Here is a 25,395-nt window from a genome sequence, read left to right as displayed (position 1 = left end):
AGAGAAAAGGTAACTTAGGTGCCAGCTCACCGGAGGATAGGGGCTGCACAACATTTTTGTTCCAGAGGATTCAGATGAGCATTTTGATGAAGTGGTGTACAGAAAAAGGCAGATGCATATGCATAGAAATACTTGGTGCATTGGCAAGCCTGGCAGAAAACCTGGGGTCACTATCAAGGAGCATGGAATCTTGCACACAGTTTTGCACAGAGCTTAGAACCCATCCTTTCCAGGGTGAAAGTGGTCAACAGTTCCATTAGCACACATACAGCGTTTGATCGATGCTTCCAATGCAGCACAAGCAAAAATTCCCCAATGTCTGGGTGCTGCAATGAAGTCATGAAGTCTCAACTTGCTGCCATCATGGCTGCAGATACCAGTGCTCACAGGGACTTCCTGGGTCTCTCAGTGGCCTAGCAATCTGTCCTCCAACATATTACTTGGATTGCTGAGTTGGTATTCTGTGGGAGTAGCAGTGACTCTCTGGAGTACTAACCTGCTGTCCTCTTGCAAGATGACAGCATTCATGTTCCCACCCCTACCTCTCTGACAATGCCCTCCTTGTTGCCTGCCTGCCAGCCAGCCCAGGCTACTGCTGTCCATGCAGAGTTCTTGTAGTGCCAACCTGGTTCTTCTGATCGAAGTCTTCTGCAGTCACCCCGCTGAAAGTCAGCAGCCTTCCATCAGCCATGCTGCAACCATTGGGGTAGCAATCCATAGGAGTACTAGCACAGGCAAAGGCACATTGAAGACAGGCACTAAGGGGATGGTTTGAAGTTGGTTTTGAATGTTTTTATTGTGTGGTGACTTTTATTTCAGCATTGTGGTCAAGAAGACTGATGGTCAATGACAGAGGGATGGTAAAGTGTGGGACTGTTGGTGAATGGGAAGTTTGGCATTGCTTTCACTGGTACCACAGTCAAATGTTGCCTGGTGGCAAAGGCTGTGTTCTCATGATAGCGAGGTTATGCATGACACAAACTATGACAAATCATGCTTTTGTAAGTACTTCAGGGCTTTGTCTTGGTAACAGAAGTGTTACATAAGCACCCTAATGGTCTATTTTGTCTGGTATCATCTCTGAATTTACCTGTTGCAACCACAAAGTGACATGTGTGCAATCCTACACCACGGGGAAGCCCACTAAGCTGGCAAAGCTGCATGCTCACTCCAGCTGCTTCTCTCTGGAGAGCCTTTCTTCTCCTCCTCTTCCTTCTTGGAGCAGCTTGTCCTCCTGTGTTGCCTCTGGTCATCATCCCTGCCATGCTGCAGGTCAGGGGGATAGAAACTACAGCACTCATGAGTTGGGGGGGAAGCGGTGTGAGCAGAAGCCTTGAAGTCAGAACCAAAACCTTCACCATGTGTCACACCACTCCCTGTAGACTTCAGCAACTTTAAATAACAGTTCAATCCTCCAAACTCTTCTACAAACTCAGCAACAGCCAGAAGATATCAATCAGTAACTAACCTGAGGGTCCTTCTTCCTGCTGAACATATGCTCAGCTGTGCGAAATTAAGAGAGGACATTAGCTGGAGCGTTGAGGCACCACGAGAGTTAAATCAACATCACACACTGATTGCCATCACAATCTGCCTACTTTGCATAGTGTGTGTGTGTGTGTGTGTGTCTGTTTTGTGTGCAGCAGGATGCTATTTTGCACCTAAAACAGAATCTACTGTGCCAAAAAATACAGGTGCCAGGCAACCAAATTTTGCAGTCAAATATTGGCTAGGACACTGGGGATAACTCCCTTGTTCTTCTTTGAAATAGTGCTATGTCAAGCTGAGGGAGCAGACCTCGGTTTAATGTCTGATCTGAAAAACAGCACCACTGACATTGCAGTATGCCCTCAGTACCGCACTGAAGTGTCAGCCTAGATTTCTTTTGTGCTTAAGATCTTGGGGTGGGACTTGAATCCACAATCTCATGACTCAGGCATCCAAGCAGACTAGACCATAGAAATAATCTGATGTCAAGGGATTCATAAAATAAGAATAAAAAATATTTTTGCATACCACTGTTGAAAATGTTGAGATGTGTTTACAACCAGAAAACAACTTTCACACAAAGTGTACTAGAATTGATAATTTTTAAATCAATAACTAACAATGCCTTGATAATCTTGAAGTGTACAGAACAAAGGTTTACATTAAACATACATATATGTCATCTAGACTGTACAATTTCTCTGTAATCTGTGTTAATATACTGCTCCTTGGCAGAAAATGGGGTCACTGTTCAGGTTATCCAGAAAGTTGGTAAACTTTGTTCATACAAAAATCGGTGCTGATCGAAAGAGGATTAAATATTCTAATGCAAGGTCATCAACCATAAATGTTAATGCTGTTTCTTTTTCGGCAGATGCTGTCTGACTTGCTGAGCGCTTCCAGCATTTTCTGTTTTTATTTCAGATTTCCAGCATCCACAGTAGTTTTCTTTTGTTAAATTGTTCTTGCTCCTACTTATACAAAGACTTTGGGCCCAACAGCTTTCTCTCTTGGATCATTTATACATAAAGAATTTGCTAACACTTGTTACTCAGGCACCGCTTGAAGGGGTTTCTCCACTTCTTTCTCCTGACATATTGGCCTGACACAAAACACATTACCTGTGCAAATCAAAGCACTGTTGCAGCCTAGAATATGAATGGATAAGGTTGAACTGCTAATTTCAATACCCGAATAACGATGACAGAGGGATAAGTGTTCCCTGAGTGTGTTCTCAACCAAAGCTTGGATCAGCATCTTGACACACTGCACTGTGATTCTCCAAGCAGTCTACCCTCAAGCAGGTATTTTCTGCCAGTTGAATTTTCAGATGGCAATCTGTGATTTTGCACTGCACTGATGTCAGAGCCAGCTGGTGCTTAATTAAACAGTCCCAGCAAGCTCTTATTTTGTGACTGATGCAAGACAATGATTCAATTTGTTGCCATGCATGCTTTATACTGCAGTGTGTCTAAACTCTGACTGTTCACATTCAATGAAATAAAAACTTATCAGATGCTATTACAGTGCAGGTTTAGCATCAGCGTGAAGCAATATTCACTATGCAGCAATTCTGAACCACCAGTGTACATTTGAAGAAATGCCTTGCCTTTTGAGCACCTGGCTTGCTATAGTCATGTGACCTCTGAAGCAATCTTTGGTCAAACAAAGGATTCAGGCAGAAGCCATTTTACACACCACATGAAACAGTATAAAACCGGCATCAGGGCTTAAGCTGACCCTTGAGCAAAATCTGACATTTCCTTGAGGTATCTCCTGGTGAGGTCCTCACTTGGTTTGACATTGCATCGAGTGCAAAGTTTTCGTCAATTCAAACGCTTAGCAAGCAGGTATTCTCCCTGATCGCTAAATGTTTAAGTGTCTAACAGTTGAGAGAGAGCTCAGCCTTTGCACGTATCCAAACATTCACAGATTTCTCTCCTAAACAAGACTATCCCAGTTGCTACCAGACAGGAGCTGAGTCATGTAGATAAGGCTGCTTCTCAGGTCCTGGAGAACTGCAACTGAGGGAGGAAGGACATGACTGAAAATTCTGATGTTTGCATGGAAAGAGAACTCTGCAGATAATAGGAAGAAAGTAAGAAAATGACATGGTTGAAGGTAGAATGGCAGGGAAAGGTTGGCAGAGGCTGGGTAAGGCTCATCCTACAGGGTCAGCCTCATATGTTTTCTCAAAGCCCTTACACTCAGCTGCTATTTCTTATAGATGAAAGGTCATTATATGCAGCTGTCTGTATTTCATATTATAGAAAAAGAAGTCTTATTTATCCAGCACTGGTCAGACCTCAGGACATCTCAAACAGCTTCACAGTTCTTGAATTACTTCTGAAAGGAAGACACTATTTTGATGTAGGCAAACATGGCAGGCAAATTTATCACTGCAAGATCCCACAAGTAGCATTCATCTGTTCTCCTTGATCTCACACGAATATAATCCCTCACTATCAAAGGCTGCTTTTTTCCTCCATAAGGCTGAAGTCTACATTTTCTCACCATGACCCAACTCCTATAAGTTGCAAGTGTATACACACAGCTCAGAACTCAGTTAGAGCTATTTCTCCCAAATTGCATCGAGTGGGAAATGCAGACTTCTGATGCAGCGAGATGGAGAGAAATCAAAGACAAACCTAGGTTTGTAAACCCCAAGTGAGCGTGTATATGTGTGCAGGGAACAATTTCTGATGTCTCAGTCAAGGAGCTTCCAATCTAGTTTCTTCCATTTCCTCATCCTTGAAACATAGGAAGAATGGGATTCCAATTTGGAAATTCACATTCCTAATCCAAAACTGAACCTTCTGCCATAAAACCAAATTTCAGCTGCAGAAAACAAAATGACCTCTTAAGTACAGTGCAGTGCCGGTATCAGGGACACTGCAGTGCTGCTCATAATGTCACTTTAAATTGGGTCAAGCAAGTTAAGAGAAATTGAGCAGAGAGGTTGGCCTAGGTGGACTCCACGTAGGAGTGCGTTTTTTTTTAATTAAAGAGTACAGAAACATAAAGGCTATGTTTTGGAATAAGAATATTTCAGAGACTGGACTAATAGTCTAGAAAACGTGAGTTCAAATCCCACCATGAGAGTTTGGGACTTCGAATTCAGTTCAGAAAATCTAGAAAATAAAATTGGTATTCGGTAAAAGTGACCATGAAGCTGTTCAATTGGTGCAAACATCCAAATGAGTTAACTAATGTCAGGACAGGCAACCTTACCCAATATGGCCGAAATGTAAACATGGCCAACATGGTCAACTTTTAACTGCCCTTGGAAGTAGCCTTGGAAGCTATTCACTTTATCAAACTGTTACCACCTTCTTAAGATTGACCAACTAGGCATAGGCAACAAATGCCAGCCTTGTAAGTGACCCTCATGTCGCGAAAATGAATAATTACAAAGAAAATGAATCAGTGGAATGGAGATGGTGTGCCTTACAAATTTGTTTTTGTTTATTTATTCTTTCACAGGATGTGACATCGCTCGTTAGGCCAGCATTTGCTGCCCATCCTTAACTGCCCTAGAGAAGATGCTGCTGAGCTGCCTTCCTGAACCACTGCAGTCCATGTGGTGTAATTACACCCACTGTGCTGTTAGGAAGGAAGTTCCAGGATTTTGAGCCAGTGACAGTGAAGGAACAGAAACATATTTTCAAATCAGGATGGCATGTAGCTTGGAGAGAATTTGAAGGTGGTAGCGTTCCCATGCATCTGCTCCCCTTGTCCTTCTAGGTGGTCGAGGTTGCAAGTTTGGAAGGCACTGTTGAAGGAGCCTTGATGAGTTGCTGCAGTGCATCTTGTGCGTCAGTGGTGGAGGGAAGGAATATTGAAGGTGGTGGATAGGGTGCCAATAAAGCGGACTGCTTTGTCCTGGCTGGTGTCCAACTCCTTGTGTGTTGCTGGAGCTGCACTCATCCAGGCAAGTGTGGAGTACTCTATCACACTCCTGACTTGTGTCTTGTAGATGGTGGACAAGCTTTGGGGAGTCAGGAGGTGAGTTACTCTCCACAGAATTCACAGTCTCTCACCTGCTTTTGTGGCCACAGCATTTTTGTGGCGATCCAGTTCAGTTTCTGGTCAATGATAATCCCCAGGATGATGACAATGGAGGATTCAGGGATTGTAATGCCACTGAATGTGAGTTAGATACTCTCATGTTGGAGGTGGTATTTGTTTGACGTGAATGTTATTTGCCACTTATCAGCCTAAGCCTGAATATTATCCAGGTCTTACTGCATATGGGCAAGGACTGCTTCAGTGTCTGAGGAATCGTGAATGGTACTGAACATTGTGCAATCATCAGCCAACATCCCAACGTCTGGCCTTATGATGGAGGGAAGGTCATTGATGAAGCAGCTGAAGATGGCTGAGCCTAGGACACTACCCTGAGGAACTCCTTCATTGATGTCTGGAACTGAGATGACTGACCTCCAACTACCACAACCATCTTCCTTTGTGCTAGGTATGACTCCAACCAGTGGAGTGCTTTCCCCCGATTCCCATTGACTCCAGTTTTGCTAGGGCTCCTTGATGCCACATTCAGCCAAATGCTGCCTTGATATCAAGGACAGTCACTCTCACCTCACCTCTTGACTTCAGATCTTTTGTCCATGTTTAGACCAAGGCTGCAATGAGGTCAGGAGCTGAGTGGCCCTGGTGGAACCCACACTGAGCATCAGTGAGCAGGTTATTGCTAAGCAAATGATAGCACTGTTGGCGACACCTTCCATCACTTTGCTGATGATCAAGAGTAGACTGATGGGGTGGTAATTGACTGGGTTGGATCTGTCCTGCTTTTTGTGGACAGGACATATCTGGGCAATTTTTACATTGATGAGTAGATACCAGTGCAGTATCTGTACTGGAACAGCTTGGCTAGAGGCACTGATAGTTCTGGAGCACAGTCTTCAATATTGCCGAAATGTTCTCAGGGCCCCTAACCTTTGCAGTATCTAGTGCCTTCAGCCATTTCTTAATATCACATGAAATGAACGAAATGGCTGAAAACAGGCATCTATGATACTGGGGACCTCATGAGGAGGCCAAGTTGGATAATTCACCCAGAACTTCTGGCTAAAGATGGTTGCAATATTTCAACCTTGTTTTTTGGAATGATGTGCTGGCCCTCCCCCCTCTTGTCTCCACAAGGATCGTGAGGTAGTCATTTCTAACAAATGGACAAATGCATGTGTGACAGGCAGGTTGGTGAGGACGAGGTCAAGCAAATTTTTCCCTCATGTTGCTTCCCTGCCTTTTGGGGATGTGGGTATGGGAAGCAGTGGTAACATAGTGGTAATGTCACTGGACTGTTAATCCAGAGACCCAGGCTAATTGTTCTTGGGACGGAGATACAAATCCCACCATGATAATTGGTGGGATTTAAATTCAATTAATAAAAAAATCTGGAAAGCTAGTCTCAGTAGCAGCAACCGTGAAACTATCATCAACTGTTGTAAAAACCCATCTGGTTCACTAATAGCCTTTAGGGAAGGAAATCTGCCATCCTTACCTAGTCAGGCCTACATGTGACTCCAGACCCACAACGATGTGATTGACTCTTAACTGCCCTCTGAAAAGGCCTAGTAAGCTATTCATTTCAAGTGCAATTAGAAATGGGCAACAAATGCTGGCCTTGCCAGTGAGGCCCACATCCCATGAAAGAATAAAAAAAAAGACAGTCTAGCAGCCACGTCCTTTAAGACTCTGCTAGCTCGGTCAGTCGTGGTGCTATTGAGCCACTCTTGGGTAATGGACATTGAAGTCCCCAGCTTATAGTACGTAGTCACACTCTCAGAGTCATGTCTTACAGGAAATGTCCCAGACATCACCATCACCTCCCTGCCCTTGCCACCCTCAGCGCTTCCTCCAATTGGTGTTCAACATGGACGGGTACTGATTCATCAGTTGAGGTGGAATCAGTAGGTGGTAATTAGCAGGAGTTCCATGCCCATGTTTGACCTAATGCCATTAGACTTCAAGGCATTTGGAGTCAATGTCGAGGACTCCTAGAGTGTATATCACTGTGCTGCCATCTCTGGTGGGTCTGTCCAGCTGGCGGTCTCCATTATTGAGATTAGCTTTCAATTCCAGATTTTTTTATTAACTGAATTTAAGTTTCACCAATTGCCATGGTGAGATTTGAACCTGCTCCCCAGAACAATTAGTCTGGGTCTCTGGAATAACAGTGCAGTGGCATTACCACTATGCTACCATGAACTAATAGGTTTTTATGACAATGGTCACCATTACTAAGACTAGTTTTTAATTCTGGATTTATCAGCTGAATTTAAATTCCACCAGCTGTCGTGGTGGGATTCAAACCCATGTTCCCAGGGCATTAGCCTGGGCTTTTGGATTATTAATCCAGTGACAATACCATATGCTGCTGCCTCCGCCTCGGTTAGTACCTGGAACTACTCAAAGACTGCCAGCAAATCCAAGGAAAATTGTATTCTGATTCTGTTTCTTGCTTTGTAGCTGGTTGGATTCTTGTTATTGAGAAGAAGCAGGGCAGTTTACAAACCTCTTCAGGGAGTTATTTACTCACTGAATGCTGACTGAGTATTGACTGCTAACAGTTTAGACAGGAGGGTCTTTGAGAAAGTGCAGTCAGAGCTGCAGGCACAAGAAGAGATACTGATTATTACTGAGTTTCACCGCCTTCTCAGGCAAATCAAACTATCTCATTTTAGATTTCCCAAATGTGATCGATTCTTTGTAAAACAACATTGTGTTATAACCTTGCAATTTTTACACTTTTGTTCTATTCAAAATATGTGGGGGATTAAGTTTCCACTTAGGCTGCAATTGGCAATTCTAACTCAAATTGCGGCCAAAATGGTGCCTGTTTCGAAAAGTGCTTTTTTCATCCTTTTGTTTCACTGAAATTCATTTGCATATTGAAGATGCAAAAGTTGCCACAAAAAAGCACAATTGGGCAGCATTTCAAAACATACATTTGTTTTGAAAAAGTTTTGCTTTAAAAATTCTCATATTTAAGAGTGGTAACTTGTTGAGGTTTGATTAAAACAGTTGAAGGCAGGTTTAATCACAGAAGAGACAAGGAGTTTTAATCACATATCTTTTGTGCCGGTGTTTCACAAGTCCCCTAGTGCCCTTTGTCCTGTACCATCAGCTAAGAGGAACAGCTTTTCTTTGTCTACCATGTCTAAATCTGTCATAATTTTTTATACCTCTATCAAATTTCTCCTCAATCTCATTTACTCCAAGGAGAGCAACCCCTTCTCCAACCTAACCTTATAGCTAAAATCCTTCATCCCTGGAACCATTCTGGTAAACCTCCTCTGCACCATCTCAAGGACTCTAACATCCTTTTTCAAGTGTGATGGCTAGAACTGGATACAAAACTTAGTTGGGGCTTAACCAAACTTTAACTCGATGCCTCTAATTATGACACCCCAAGATCTCATATGCTTGGCTAACATCTCCTTCAATATGTCCTTCCACCCTCAAGGATCTGTACAAATGCACCTCCAGCCCTTCTGTCCCTGCACACTTTTTAGAATTGGGCCTTTACGTCTATATTTCCTCTCCATAACACTTCTACAAAAATGTATCACCTCACACTTCTCTGTATTAAATTCCACCTGTCAGTTGACTGTCCATTCTGCTAGCCTATGTCCTGTTGCACTCTATGAGTACTATCCTCACTGTCTGCCACACCTCCTGATGTGGTATCATTGATAAATTTTGAAATTTTACTCTGTATTCCAAGTCATTTACATACATCAGTAAAAGCAGTGGTCCTAGCACTGCACCTTGGGGAACACCACTGTTTACCATCCCACAGTCTGACACTGGTGTTTTCTGCCCTTAAACTATTATTTTGTCCAAGCTGACACTGGCCCTTCTATTCCATGAACCTCAATTTTGTTAATGAGTCCTTTATGTGATACTTTGTCAAACACTTCAGCAATATTAGTTTTCTAGGGATGTCTGACTCGCTGACACTTTCCTCTCATGTAAATGCTGATGCAAAGTAATTATTCAACATGTTTGCCATTTCCTCATTTTGATTGATATCACCGTTACCCATTTTCCATGGTCCCACATTGCTCTTGACCACACTCTTTTTCCAATGAATAAAAGGAAAATTCTTGTTGATTTTTATATTCCTTTCAAGTTTCTTTTCATACTCCCTTTCTGTAGCTCTTCCTATCTGTTTTGTCGCCCTCTGCTGATTGCATCTTTCTCATTTGCCAGGGTCTGTGCTATTTTTGCATTTTTGTATGCATTTGCTTTTAGTTTTAATTTGTCCCAAAATTCTTTACCGTCCATGGCTTTTTATGTTTTGGCAAGTAGTGCTCTTGCCCATTAGAGTTCTCAACTTGTTCTATAACATATTAAGTTTTTTCTTGAACATCTCCCACTGATCTTCAATCATTTTACCCATTAACAGACTTGTTCAGTTTATAGTGGAGAGTTTCTGTCTTATCACATTGAAGTCAGTCTTATTTAAATCTAGAATCTTGGTAGCTGTTTTGCATTTCTCCCTTTCAACAATACATTGAACTCGATCATATTATGATCGCTCTTTGAGAAATATTCATGTGGCATTAGGATGATAAGTCTGGCCCATTGTTCAGTACTAACTCTGGTATGGGATGTCCTCTTGTTTTTAGAACATATTGTTGGAGAAAGCTATGTCGACACACTCAGGAAATCCACTACATTTCTGAAATATACTAGTCTGCTTGTCCCAATCTATATGAAATTTAAAATCTGGCCTTAAAACTGCTTTCCCGATCCTGGCTGCAGAATAAGTGTCACCAAGGTATTTTTTCTGGGCATATCACTGTTTAAACTGACCTGATGCTCATCTGACGTTCACCAGCACACAAGGCAAGCAATCAGGTGCAGGGACTTGGCTTTTCCAGCCTACTAGGTCTACATTCCCTCCTGCTGCTCCAGCTGAGATACACCAACCCAGCGAAGGGTGAAGATTGAAAGTATGAACTTCTCCTTGAATGTCTCAGCAACTCACTGTCTTAATGTGGCTAAGCTGTTTGGGGAGCTGAGAAGAGATTTGCAGCAACTCAGTCACTTTCTTTCTGGAACTTGGCAGTTCTGTGACTGTGTCAATGGTGAATCACAGTTCTGTTCTACATATTTTTTATTTACACAAGATGTGCTCATTTGAGCCATTGTTTCTTCAATCTCCAAGTCATTCAATAGTAATTGTCCAGTTACCAATAATGATTTAAACTGACCCACTTCAGTGAGGTATGCAAACATGAAGAGTTATGTAGTGCGTCCATCTATTTACTTATTCAAGTTACTTACTGCGGTCTGTAATAATTGCTCGGGCCTCCTGATTGGTTGTCTTGTTCTTCAGGTTCTGTGCTGCAGTAATGAGCTCATCCAGCTGAGGGCGCTTTTGGTCCAAATCTTGCAAAGTGGCCTAGAGAAGGGAGGGCAATCAATGTAAAGGAAAGATTCTCATGTGATGGAATTTTAAAATCCAGAAATAGAGAAAGATCATTGGTCTTCAGATTGATCGTCACTGATAATACTAATAAAATTAACAAGCATAAATGTGAAAAGTTCACAAATCCACCAGGAGCTGCAAAGTGATTGAATTTTCAAAAATGGCATTAAGTCTGTTTGTGTGTGCATTCACTTCTGCTACTCTTGGTGTATTTTCCTAACAGTATAAATTTTAATTTTAGAAGAGTCCATGTTGAACCCCAGTTCAATGGTAACTGACAATTTAAATACATTATTAAGCCAAATCCATATTGTAAATATGTGGAATAAAGGAAAGAAAACCTTGCATTTTATATATTTATATTATATATATACATCTTCCATGTGCTAAAGTGTATTAAAGGAATTCATTATTTTTGAATTACTGTTGTGTAAAATGCTGGCATAGACAATTTTCACAGATAGGTCTACAAACAACAATCAGATAAACATCTGAATGAGACCAGATCTGGTTCTTGGGAATGAGGTGGGCCAAGTAGATCAAGTGTCAGTAGGAGAATATTTAGAGGACAGTGATCTAGAGTAAGAATAATTAATTGGGGGAAAGCCAACTTCAATGGGTTAAGAATGGATCTGGCCAAACAATTTGGAGTCAAAGATTGGCAGGAAAATCAGGAGCTGAACAATGGGCAACCTTCAAAGAAGAGCTGATTTGGACACAGTCAAGGTATATTCCCTTGAAAGGGAAAGGTAGAGCAAACAAATTCAGAAATCCCTGGATGACAAAAGAGATAGAAATTAAGATAAAGGAGAAAAAGTGTACTTATGACCGGTCTCAAGTACAAAATACAACCAAGAGCCCAGCTGAATATAGAAGATTCAGAAGGGAGGTAAAAAGCAAATAAGAGAAGCAAAGAGGGAGTATGAAAAGAGACAGGCAGCCAACAGAAAAAGGGAATCCAAAAATCTTCTGTAGGCATATATATAGTAAAAAGGTGGTAAAAGGGAAAGTAGGGACAATTAGGCTCCAAAAAGGGGATTTATACGTGGTGGCAGAGGGCATAGCTGAGGTATTAAAGGTATTACCAAGGAAGATGATGCTACCCAGGCCACGGGTGAAAGAGGAGGTAATTCAAATACTAGAAAGGTTTAAAATTGATAAGGAGGAGGCATTTGATAAGGCAAAATTCAAAGTTTGCAGATGAGACAAAACTTGGAAACACTGTGGACTGTGAGGAGGATAGTGTAGAACTTTAAAAGGACATAGACAAGTTGGTGGAATTGGCAGACAGGTGGCGATGAAGTTCAATGTGGAAAAATTTGAAGTAATGCAATTTGGTAGGAAGAACATGGAGAGACAATATAAAATAAGAGGTACAACTCTAAAGGGTGTGCCGGAGCAGAGGGATCTAGGTGTATGTGTGCATAAGTCATTAAAGGTGGCAAGACAGGTTGAGAGAGTGGTTAATAAAACATACAGCATCCAGGCTATATTAATAGGATATAGAGTACACGAGCAAGAATGTTGAACTTGTATAAGACACTAGTTCAGCCTCAGCTGGAGTGTTGTGTCCAATTCTGGATTCTACACTTTAAGGAAGGATGTGAAGACATTTGAGAGAGCGCAGAAAAAATTTACAAGAATGGTTCCAGGGATGAAGAACTTCAGTTATGAGGACAGGTTGGAGAAGTTGGGCTGTTTTTCTTGGCAAAAAGTAAGATGAGAGGAGATATGATCAAGATATTCAAAATCATGAGGGGCACCCGAAGTAAGTGGGGAGAAACTGATCCCGCTCATTAAAGGATTGAGAATGAGAGGGCATGGATTTAAAATAATGGGCAAAAGAAGCAAAAGCAAGTGAGAAAAAAACATTTTCATAAAGTGAGTGGTTAAGTTCTGGAATGCACTTCCTGAGAGTAGTGGAGGCAGGTTCAACTGAAGCATTCAGCAAAAGGAAGAACGTGCACAGTTACAGGGAAAAGGCGGGAGAATGGCACTGGGTGAATTGCTCATTTAGGGAGCTGGTGCAAACATGATGGGCTGAATGGCCTGCTTCTGCACTGCAATACTGTGATCACTTTTAGCGGTTTTGATCACAGGAGATATATTGGTAACAATTCTGCTCTTCCTAGAATAACTTGGAATTTTTTTGCATCCATCAGAGTAGGTAGAGGGGCTTAAAATAATAGGGAAATCCTTTCAGCATACCTCACCCTTGGCAAGTGCAGGCTACCCATGCTGCTGCCACCCCCGCTGCACTAAATAGGTAGCAGGCTCAGAGTCCAATTTCATCAGGGATGGAGCTGAGTAATTCAAAGAATTCTACAGCAGGGGAGGGGAAAGCGATATGTGTAAAATAAATACTCAGCTAACAAACCAACCCCTCGAGACACCCAGCACTTCTCCTGAGTGCTGACTGCTATGTTCCTCACTGTCAAGGGGAATCATCTTTAAGTTCTTCAGCTAGGGAAGCATAATAATTTAATTAATCCAACAGAAGTGTATTAATGAAAGTACATGTTAAACAAAACTTTCAATTTGATGTAAAGATAGATAGATATCATTTTTATCTTGCATCCAGGGTGCATTGTTCACACTTCAGACACAGGAAGTGATCACTGACTGTGACAGGCACAGAGATGTCAAACATTTGTGTTTTTCATGGATGATTAGTGTTTTGAGTTTGCAGTTGCACTGCTTAAGTGGCAATACAAAGCCTCACTGCTACTGTTTCAGTGCATCTGAGGAAGAGTTTAATTATTGTACAATGCATCACAAATTAAGAAAACCAAGAGACAACAATCTGCTTTCTGCAAGGGCAAAAATGAAATCATATGACATTTCTCAAAATCATAATCAATTATCAATTAAGTGCACTTTGTATTTGTAGGGTCATGTTCCCTCTTTAGCTTTAAATGAAATCAGCCGCTGGAGAAGATGTTTTACCATATAAGATTTGTAACGACAGCTTCTTGGACTGGAGCATCATATCTATCAGCAATTTAGCACCAGTCTGTTCGCCAGATGCTTAGCTTTAGGCACTTCCTCATTCACCAACACACATTACAATTACTTTTATCTTAATATTTAAAGAATGTGCGAGACCATTTTAGATTTTTTTTGGCTCCAAATATTCAATCACAGTTCAAAAAGACAATGTCAAAAACCAAAACTGGAGACAGGTGATCTCATAACTCACGAAGAATTTCTTTTTGTCTTAGCAGGGCTCATTTTCTCTGTCAAAAGACAGCACATTTGTGATTTACTAGCCCCCACCCCCTCCCCACCACCATGCCACATTTGATTGAGTAGTAGGTATGGCTGCAGCTCAGTTTGCGTTTGATGTCATACACAAAACCATTGGGTTTCAGTTTTCATTAAAAAAATGCGTTCAATTGTGGAATGTTGTCCCATAACACTAAGAAAAATGTTGAAATACAACTCAATAAAAAACAATATTCATTTGCTTTGAAGCAGCTACTTTAGTTATAACCATTTGTTCAAGGCTGTTTTTCAGTTGTGCATTGTTTTTGAATTGTCAGCTATTTTGAAGCCACTTGAAGCTATTTTGAGATATTTTGTATTTTGGCATGTATGAGCATGTCAAACCATATTAAAAAGATAATATAAGCTAACATTATTCATATGATTATTAAACGTTACAGGAACTTAACTGAAATGGCCCAAGCTAGTCAGGGAGATTTCATCTGCTTGATACAATTTTTTTTGTAACAGTTTTTGCAGGATGGTGTTTCCAGGATATTATTTAACTATACAGTCTTACCTTGTTATAGAAGCTTCAATATTTAACACTTCTGAGGAAGTGCACATTAATCATAATGGAAAATATAAAGAAACTGTGTCCAGAGTGTAATCTCTAATAAACTTAGCTTATTTGAACTGCAAACATACTTTTTCTTCTCATCCATATTTACACATCTGTATAGTATGGATGTGGTGATATATTGAAATCCTCTTTGTTCAACTCATCAACATCAGCCTATGAGTAAAATATTCTGCATCAGCTTTTTACAAATGACTTTGGTCAGGTCCAAGCAAATTAAAAAATGTTCTTTAAATGCTTGCTGGATTATTTTCAGTTTAGGACCTTTTACATTTCTTTTACTTTTGTTCACAGCAACAGGATAGTTTCCTTAAGCAGGCCCATGCCTCCCACAAACTGAAACTTCAGATCTTGTGTGTGGTATGAATGGGTTTGGCCTGCCTCAGGATTAACAATTAGCTTTTACTGAGATACTTCACCTAGAAAATTTATATCTACCGAATGCTCCTATCAACAGTTATTCATACAAAGCGATGGTGGAAATCTGGAACTCTCTACCCAAAAGGTTGTGAATATTGGGTCCATTAAAACCTTCTTCATTTCTCTGCTGAAGGCAAGTACGACCCACAGCACCACAACCTCCACCATTGGTAGGACAAAGAGCTAAGTCCCAAATCTACCCCAGCTAGAACAGGGATCGAACCCCCATGTTGTTGGTACAATTTGATCCAGCCAATTGAACCAACCAGCCCCCCCAAACAGTTGATGTGGCAACATGCATTTTTACATGCATATTGTAGCCTGAAGAAATGGATAGTAACGGTAGAGCGTCCAATTTTCTTTTTCCATCACATGGCTGACCAGGAATCTTTTCTGCTCTTACTGCCTGTCATTGGTTGGGAAGATTTGCAGATTGATACTCAACCTGTTTGGCCATGCTAAGAATGCACCTTTCTTGGCCATCAAGTCCTGGAGTGGGACTTGAACCCTGAGTTCCTGGCTCACAGGCAGTGACACTACCCACTGCACCACAGGACCTCTCATTAAAATTTACAAGAAGAAAATCTATAATTTTTTGTTAGGAAAGGTTATCAAGGGATATGGAGCAAAAGCAACAAATGAGCTGTGGTGCAGATCAGCCATGATCTAACTGAATGGCCTAAGAGGCTCAAGGGAGTGGATGGCCTACTCCTGTTGCTTTGTTCCTATATAGTTTTGGTTGAAGCCTCAAAACAAACTTATTTACAAAAATCAATGTTACACAGAAGCAAAATTAATGTAGCTGAACAAAATAGGCTGCTATTCATCCACATGAGTTTATCCTGACTTGAATATCACAACGTATCTTAAGAGTCCTCCTAGAGTTTTTCAGCAAAGTCATCGAATTTTTTACTCTATGTCTCTGCCCCCAAGGACTTCTGAGTCAATACATGATAATGGAAATAAACTTTAGGTATAAGTGAACTAAAGATGAGCAGCACTGGTCGGGCATAAATGCCAAAAGAAGTCTTTCATGTCACAGGTATTAAGTCTGAAACTTAACTACTTTCTTCCCAAGATATTTCCCTAACGGTCAGACATCATAAGTAATAATAATGAATAGTAACCCTGTCTTCTCTGGCAGGAGCAAATTTACAAACATACAACGCCACAAAACTGGAGAAGTTCTTGATATTTTATAACCACTCTCTCGGAGGTCAGCTGGTCATTCCCCTCCCACCTCCTTCCTTCCCAATACTATCAGCTGCCACTGTTGTACAGCATATTGACAGTTCACTTTAAAGGCAAAAGGAAGTTCTTTCAGAAAGTAGCTAATAGCTACATTTTCAGAACACAATACATTGGACTAGCTTCAAATTCAGATAAACAAGATATGCTATGGAAATGTTTGAAAGATGGAATTTATAATAGCTTCTTGTTTATTTCATAACAGAATACTCAGATCAATGTTAAACATAAGGAACAATGTTAGGTCCTGTAGAAATTTTTTCCAGCTTTGCATTTCTTTTATTCAACTCTACTCTTTGGCAGCAATTATCAAAAGGATAAAAATAGTTTGCTAGGCGTTCATGAGGCCCGAGGAGACTCAATGTGACATTGACTGCCTACAAGAATACATGCTTCTGGAGGACAAGGCTCCACTGCAGAAATAAAAGATGTTGGATTGGTACTTGCCCCCTTCCTATTTCTCTTCTCCATGCTGCCTCTTGGCATCATCATCTGAAAACAGTCAATTTTTAGATGTATACTGTTATCTGTGTCCTCAACTCTACCTCACCACCAGCTCTCTTGACTCCTCTACCATCTCTGCAAGACCAAAGCCATTCTGTTCAGCCTCCACCACAAATTCCGTTCCCTCTGTTCTGACTCCATCTGAGATGGACCATCCCTTCCACTGGCAAATCCCTCTATGAGGTTGAAGAAGTTTAGCAACCTTGATGTCATATTTGACCCTGAGCTTCCAACTACACATCCATGCCAGCACTAAAACGGTCTACTTCCAGCTCATAACATCACCTGACTCTACCCCAGCTCAGCTCATCCACTGTTGAAATGTATATTGGTTACCTCTAGAGTTCACTATTCCAATACTTTCCTTGCCATGTTTCCAATTCCATTCTACATAAACTTGAGGGAATGCAAAATGCCAACATCCTACCGTGCATTGCCTCTCATTTACCTATTACTCCTATCTTCGTTAACATGTTGCTTCTCTATTCTGAGATGTTTCAATTTTAAAATTATCATCCTTGTTTTCAAATCCCTCTATGACCTTGCCCCTCCCCATCTCTATAAACTATTCCAGCTCCACAATCCTTCGAGACCACGTGTTCCTCAAATTTTGATATGCATCCCCAATTTTAAATGATCCACCACTGGCGGTTGTACATTCAATTGCCTAGGCCCTCAGCTCTGGAATTTTCTCAACAACAACACTAGCTGCATTTATATAGCACCTTTTACTTTTAAAACAATCCCAAGATGCTTTACAAAAGCGCCACGAAGCAAAATTAGATACTGTGCAACATAAGGAGACTTTAAGGCAGATGGCCAAAAGTTTGCTTAAAAAGGTAGCTTTTAAGAATTATCTTAAAGGAAGAAAGAGAGGTGGATAGGTGGTGTAAGGGTATTCCAGAGCTTCGTGCATAGGCAACTGAACGCATGGTCACGTATAATGAAGTAATTAAAATCAGAATCCTCAAGAGGCCAGATTTAGATGAGTGCAGGTACAGTGGAGGGTTGTGAGGCTGGGGGAGGTTACATTCATAGGATGAGGTGAGATCATGGAGGAATTTGAAAAGGATGATAATTTCAAAATTAAGGCATTGCTTGACTGAGAGCCAATGTAGGTCAGTGAGCAAAGGGGTGATGGGTAAATGGGACCTGGTGCAAATAAGGACATGGAGAGCAGAGTTTTGGATTATCTCAAATTTGTGGAGAGTAGAATATGGGAGACTGCCAGGAGTGCATTTGAATAAGGGTAACAAAGTCTAAAGGTAACAAAAGCATGAATGCGGGCTTCAGCAATAGATGAGCTGAGGCAGGGAACAAGTCTGGTGATGTTACGGAGGTGGAAATAGATGGACTCAATTATGGTGCAAATAAGTGGTCGGTAGCTCATCTTGGGGGAGCAAATACGAGCCAAGGTTTCAAATAGTCTGGTTCAGTCTCAGATAGCTAGAGGGATGCAGTTGGCAGCTGGGGAACAGAGTTTGCAGCAGGGGCCAAAGGCAATGGCTTCAGTCAATTGCAGAAAACTCATGTTCATCCAGTACTGGATGTCAAATAAGCAACCTGATAATTTAACAACAGTGGAGGAATCTAGAGAGGTGGTGGCAAAGTAATGCTGGGTGCCGTCAGCATACATGTGAAAACTAATGTTATATTTTGGCTGATGTTGTTGAGGGGCAGCATGTTGATGAGAACCAGGAGTGGGCCAAAGGTAAATCCTTTGGGGGACACCAGAGGCAACAATCCGGGAGCGGGTAGAGAAGCCATTGCAAATGATACTCTGGCTACGACTAAATAGATAATAATGGAACTAGGTGAGAGCAGTCCCACTGAGCTGAACAAAAGTGAAGAGTCTTTAGAGGAATATGGTGCATACAGTCAATTGTATCAAAGGCTGTAGATAGGTTGGGAAAGAAAGTTTACCTTTGTCACCATCATATAGGATGTCGTTTATGACTTTGATAGCTATTTTGACATTTGAACATGGAGTTCAGGACATATGGGCACAGATTTGAGAGGTAACAACACATTCAAGGATTTGGAGAGGAAAAGGAGGTTAGAGGTGGAATAGTCATGACTCGCTAAACCTCTTTGCCTCTCACTCCTCCTTTTTGATGCTTCTTAAAACCTATTGCTTCGACCAAGTTTTTTGGTGTACATAAATGATTTGGGCTTAAATGTATGGGGTATGATCAAGAAGTTCGCGGATGACACGAAAATTGGTAGGGTGGTAAATAGTGAGGAGGATAGTCGTAAACTGCAGAAGGATATCCATGGACTGGTCAGGTGGGCAGAGCAATGGCAAATGAAATTCAACCTGGAAAAGTGTGAGGTAATGCACTTGGGGAGGGCTAACAAGGCAAGGGATTACACTATGATTGGTGGGACCCTGGAAAGTATTGACGATCCAAGGGACCCTGGTATGTATATCCATAGATCTCTGAAGGTAGCAGAGCAGGTGGATAAGCTGGTTAAGAAGGCATATGGGATACTTGCCTTTATTAGCTTTATTAGAATACAAGAACAGGGAGGTTATGCTGGAACTGTATAAGATGCTGGTTAGGCCACAACTGGAGTATTGTATGCAGTTCTGGTCACCACATTATAGGAAGGGTGTAATTGCACTGGAGAGGGTGTAGAGGAGATTTACCAGGATGCTGCCTGGGCTGGAGGGTCTGAGCTATGAGGAAAGATTGAATAGGCTGGGGCTGTTTTCCTTGGAGCAACAAAGGTTGAGAGGGGACCTGGTAGAGGTATATAAGATTATGAGGTAGGGTGGATAGGAAGGCACTTTTTCCATTAGTAGAGGGGTCAATAACCAGGGGGCATAGATGTAAGGTAAGAGGTAGAAGGCTAAGAGGGAGTTGAGGAGAAATTTTTTTACTCAGAGGGTGGTGGGAGTCTGGAACTCACTGCCTGAAAGGATGGTTGAGTCAGAAACTCTCGTAACATTTAATAAGTTTTTAGATATTCACTTGTGTTGCCATAGCCTCCAAAGTGGGATTAATGTAGTCAGATCTTTGTTGCCTGGTGTGGGCATGATAGGATGAATGGCCTCCTTCTGTGCTGTAGATGTCTAAGAGTCTTTGAGATATAAGACAAAACAAAACAAAAATTCCAAGCAGGGAGCATGGAGGGTGAGATGGAGAATTCACAATATTTTTGGAGAAATCTAGAAGTTTCCGGCAGTGGTGCTACACTTCCCCATCGGATGTGCTGTTTAAGTCTTTCCAGACAGTAATAAGTAGAAATCACTGAACTGATGAGAACTTTCCCTTTTACCATATTAGTCTTCCTTAAAATCCTTGAAAAGGTTACAGAGGTGTAACTGGGTTTTTAATGGCACATTATGTTCATCATTATGGCTGAATAGCCTCACTGACCCTGAAAAACTAGTTTTATATTTGTCGAATGTCAAATTTCTCCATTATGAAAAAAAAATCACATTTATATGTTTTTTATTGTTTACAATATTTCAATTTCTACTTTAATCCCATGTATAACCCAATCATATATTTCATTCTGTAAAATGTAATTAAAAGTGAAGGATAATCTGCATTTTATTTCCTCATTTGCTGTCTGTGAGAATACTGCAATGTGATTTATTGCTCAGCTGCTTGATAAGATCACTGTTGCCAAGTGCCTGGAGAACCTCTTGACTTGGTGCCAGATTCAAACTAACGTCAGGCAAAATAAAATCTACGCCACAGAGATAACTAGATCTTTGTGGGCATCTTTCTTCAGGGTCAATGGTGAATGCCATTGCTTCTTTGCTGACCGTGAAAATCCAGGCTAATTGCCATGCCAAAAGAGAAATGGAAACATTTGCATAATTTCACAACTCAATGCACAGCACTGTGATCAAAACTCTTTTAGGGTAGTGTCCTACACTGTCACAAAGTGGGCTCACTTTGAGCCCCTAAAGGTTGTGTGAACAGGTCCCAAATACAACAGGGAGCATGATAATGCTGTGTCAGGATAACACTGACACTGGATGAACCTATTTGTACAATGTCAATAGAAAGTTCTGAGTTATGAGTAGAACAATACATCTTGGCTACTGTCTAAAACATGTCTTGATGAATGACTACCATATATACTCATATAAAAGTACAGTTTCTAAGATTTTTTTTTAAAAGTAGGGATTCAACTTTTACAGGAGTAACATTTTGGAGAGGTTGAAATCCACCTTCTCCCATCACCTCGATGTTGCAGAGTTGTCAGGTTGCAGACAGTTCCCACCAACCTCGTTCCCAAAAGTAATGCAAAAAGAGCCAAAAATATTACCTTTTTATTTATAAATAAATAATAAGCTCAATGGAGACAGACATTAATTTCTGTACACTAAATTCATCAAATTTATCAAATTCATCAAAAATGCAAGCCATATATACAAACTAATACAATTTCACTCAGTTTTTTTACAGTACAGAAAAGAGTATTACTTAGCAGCAGAGCATGCACTGAACGTGTACTAAAATCATTCAAGCCACCCCCCTCCTTGACTTCAGAACCAAATAATGTGTCCCAATCTGTTTCTTGAATGGCATCATTAAGGGTCATCAACATCATCTTCATGAGCAATCACATCGCCATCGGCCATATCATTCCACAAACAATCATCTTCTATGCCACCAAGTACTTTGAATATCCCATATCCCTTAAATGATTTGATGACAATCTCCATTCTGATTTCATCCCAGGCCTCTACAACCCATTCGCACAGGATTGCTAAGGTCGGAGCTTGTATGCTGCCTCCCTTGGTGAATGTCTTCTCTAATCTGATCACCCAGTCATTCTCTTTTATCTCATGTTATCCTTGAAGGGCTTGTTCAGAGAGCTATCCAATGGCTGATCAAGTCTGGTTAGACCACCAGGATTCACTACAATTTCACATTTTTTGCAATCTAACTTCAGCATCAACATCACCGAAAAGGTTTTATCTGAACATGTCCCAGATAAGAAGGCTTTTTCCTTTATGCTTTTCTGCTGATTGGAAACTCCAAACTTTCCTCAGCCATATTTTCAAGCCACCTTCATTTATCCATCCTTTATCATCAACGTGGATAACTTTTAGGAATTGCTGTTTTTGGAGGGTTTTTATCTTGATTTTCACCATTGGCTTAAGCTTTGTATCTTCGGACATGTATGACAGCACAATTGTGAATCTACACTTTTCATGGGCACTTGCCTTCACTAACACTTTTTTTTTCACCATTTGATTGGTTGGCATGTCAAAAGTCATGAGAGTATCATCCATGTTCCCAACACAGGCCAATCTGTATCCATTCTTTTGCTAATGTTTGATTATAAAGCACTGAAATGTGGGCGATGCTCTGAAATCTTGGCCTTCTGTCACAGTACAAAATTGTTTTTCTTCATAAACCTGGTACACTGTCCAAGGGTAGTTATAAAATCCGCAATGCCTAATTTTCTTGTTTGTTTCAGGGCGAAGATTTGGATGGATCCGTGAGGACCCGAGAGTTCATTCTGGCAATTTTCATTGATGTATTTTACAATTTTGTCTTCCAACTGTGGTCACATGCTAGACTTTCCTCTGTTGGCACATTTATTCTTAGGCATCTGCCTAAGCTGGGTAGACAGCTTCCTCCAATCTCTAACATTTTCTCCACTATCTTGAATTCTCTAGCTGCTGCACAATTATTTGTCTGCTCTGCAATCTCGACGACTTTTAGTTTGAACTTGGCTGTGTATCTGCTGTTCCTTTTTGATACCATGTCATCATATTAGAGGGTGGGATTGGTGGGAACTGAGCCTGCAGCAGTGAGGTGCCTGCCTTGACAGCATGTGTTGACATGCACAGACATGAGGAGCTGAACAGCTACCTTCAATGAAGTGCTATTCTATGGTTCTATTAAGTAGGTTTGCACCAGGCAAGTTTGATTTTGAGTGGTGACTGTGTGGTAGATGCAGAGATTTTGGATTTTTTGGCTAAAAGTTGGGGTTGACTTATATACAAGGTATATGAAAAATGAATGATTTTTGACCATAAGTCAGGGGATTGACTTTTACACAAGGTTGACCATTACTTGAGTATACATGATATTAACAGTTCATACTTAAGGAAACACCATTTATCATAATGTGATTCATTTCCATCACACTTGAAACCATATACTTCTTTCCACAGACATTTAAACGCATGCATTTGCAAAATCCTTTACATTATATTCCCAATAATGCATTCATCAATCATTAATGACTTGAAAAACACAGACATTTATACTGCCATGCGTCCAGATATCAAAATGCTGGGTAAAGTTTTAGTGCATCTTTCTCTTAATAACCATTAGCTAAGTAAGTGAAAGACAGGTGCAGCATGACAGCAATGCATCTTTTGCCAAAACCAAATAACTCGAATGAATATGTAACAATATTTAATTTAGACCAATTGGTTTATTCTGGTTGACAGAAGCAAGGTTCAATGGTTTGTTTCCTGAAATTTGCTTCTGTTGCTTCCAGAAAAGGAAAGGCTTTCATTTATATTCGCATTACTTCAGGAAGTCCCAAAATGCCATGCTGAATATTTTTGAAGCATAGTTACTGTTGCAATGTGGGAAACGTGGCAGACAATTGGTGCAGTGCAAGATCCTGCAAACAGCCATGTGATAATGACCAGATTATTAGACAGTTATCTGAGAAGGAAGAAAGTGCAGGGTTATGGGGAGAAAGCAGGGAAATGGTACTAGGTGAGTTGCTTGTTGGGAGAGCTGGTATGGACATGATGGGCCAAATGGCCTCCTTCTGTGCTGCAACAATTCTGTGATAGATGATCTGTTTTAGTGATATTGATTGAGAGTTAAATATTGGTCTTGTTATTATAACTGGATATAAATCAGATTGGAGATTAACCCTGGCCTGGATTGATCTAGGGAAGATCTCAACTGCACAGTAAAACCAACACCACAGTACATGATCCCAGTGGTTGAGCACTTCATATCACAAACCCAGAACACCAGGGGGCAAAGAAAAGACAGATAAGGCAAGAGGGAAGGTGGGGCTAGGGGTGGGGAGGGGGTGGTGGTGGAACAGGAAGGGATTGCTAATAAGTGAAATTTGAACTAGTGATGGTAAGGAGTTGGGAACGTGGAGCAGCTGGCCTTGGGGGGAGGAGATGTTGAAGGAGAAACACAGCTAGTGGGGGTAACGGGGTGGATGCTGTCTAGATGATGTTATTACAATAGAGAAAATGAAAGGCTGTATGTGAGGGCTAACTTCAGCCAGCAGATGAGTTGGAACAGTCCATGCATACAGTGAGTGGAGTGAGGCAGAAGGTAAGGGTTGGAATCCCTACCCATCTACAGAAGCAATAAATCAAGGCAAATTCATTGCTTCATATGTACTGAAATACACTGGTTTTATTTGGAGGGAAGAGAGAGAGTGAGAGGAAGAGAGAGACCAACCATAACATCAGATTATAGTGACAAACAATTATAACATTGAAAAATTACCATGAATTTGAGCCAAGAGTACAATATCTGAAGCAGTTCTGCCAGGATCAATCTCCATTCATCTTTAAGATGTAAGTTAAGCACTGCAGAGGTTGTTATAATCAGCAAGGAGAATAATATCACTTCTGACAGCATCTGCCAAGTGGCTAATGATGAGAACCAGAGTGGGGCCAGAGCCATTTCCATATGGGATTTCACAGGTAAGGGTTGCACTATGATGACAAAGGTCCATTTATGCAACCAAGTGTCTGAGGTGCAGACCTTTTTGCAGCATCTTAACATCGCCACTTAAACTAAAAAGACACCTTAAAAAGGTACCTTTCTCACCCCACTCTTCTGTGTATTATTGTACAAGGGTAACTTGTGAATCTTGATCAGCTAAAAAGATGCACACTACTATAACCATGTGCAAAGCTTGTCTATCTTTTAATGAAAAAATGACACTGGGCATCTAGAGGCTTTACAGCCGTGACAGTAACATTCAGATACATAATACACACAAGAGCCATTTAAACAGTTTGATTGCACATTCTGCCTTCACAACCATTACTGTTAGTAAATCTGATAAAAGAGTATTATTTAACATAAATGTATTTGCTGGTAGGATAAACAATACTGCAACATAGGTAGTAATGCTACAGTCCAAGACATCTTTAAATCAAACTCTGTATTGATTCCTACAGCTGTGCAGGAAAGAAGCGTTCCCTTTTAATTGATACATCATCAGGATTTAAATTTTGCCCCTACCATGCTTATGCCTTTACTCAAAATAATCAGAAAATTAATTATTATATTTTGAGAGCTGCTGGATAATTGGTTTTCTCACTTGTGCACTCCTTGTTTCAACTACCTCGTCTGACTTCTGGTAGAGTGGTAACCTAAAGACCACAGTCTGTGAATACCATCATATTGTATAACACAGGAATCGGTGTTTAGAGCCATGAATAATTTTCTGATGG

At 40.8% G+C, this 25,395-nt stretch overlaps 1 protein-coding gene across 1 annotated transcript in view; it reads right to left on the bottom strand.

Moving 5' to 3' along the window:
* Positions 1-25,395, bottom strand: part of dmd (dystrophin) — a 1,748,406-nt gene that overhangs the window by 407,648 nt on the left and 1,315,363 nt on the right. The window contains exon 51 of the mRNA XM_041212034.1: positions 10,804-10,921. Within this exon, the coding sequence (XP_041067968.1) occupies positions 10,804-10,921 (118 nt within the window). The remainder of the gene's footprint in view (positions 1-10,803; positions 10,922-25,395) is intronic.

The sequence above is a fragment of the Carcharodon carcharias genome, chromosome 18 (assembly GCF_017639515.1).
Source record: "Carcharodon carcharias isolate sCarCar2 chromosome 18, sCarCar2.pri, whole genome shotgun sequence".
NCBI lineage: Eukaryota > Metazoa > Chordata > Chondrichthyes > Lamniformes > Lamnidae > Carcharodon > Carcharodon carcharias.
The sequence above is the reverse complement of the archived record's forward strand: the minus strand, read 5'-3'. Positions and strand labels throughout refer to the sequence as shown.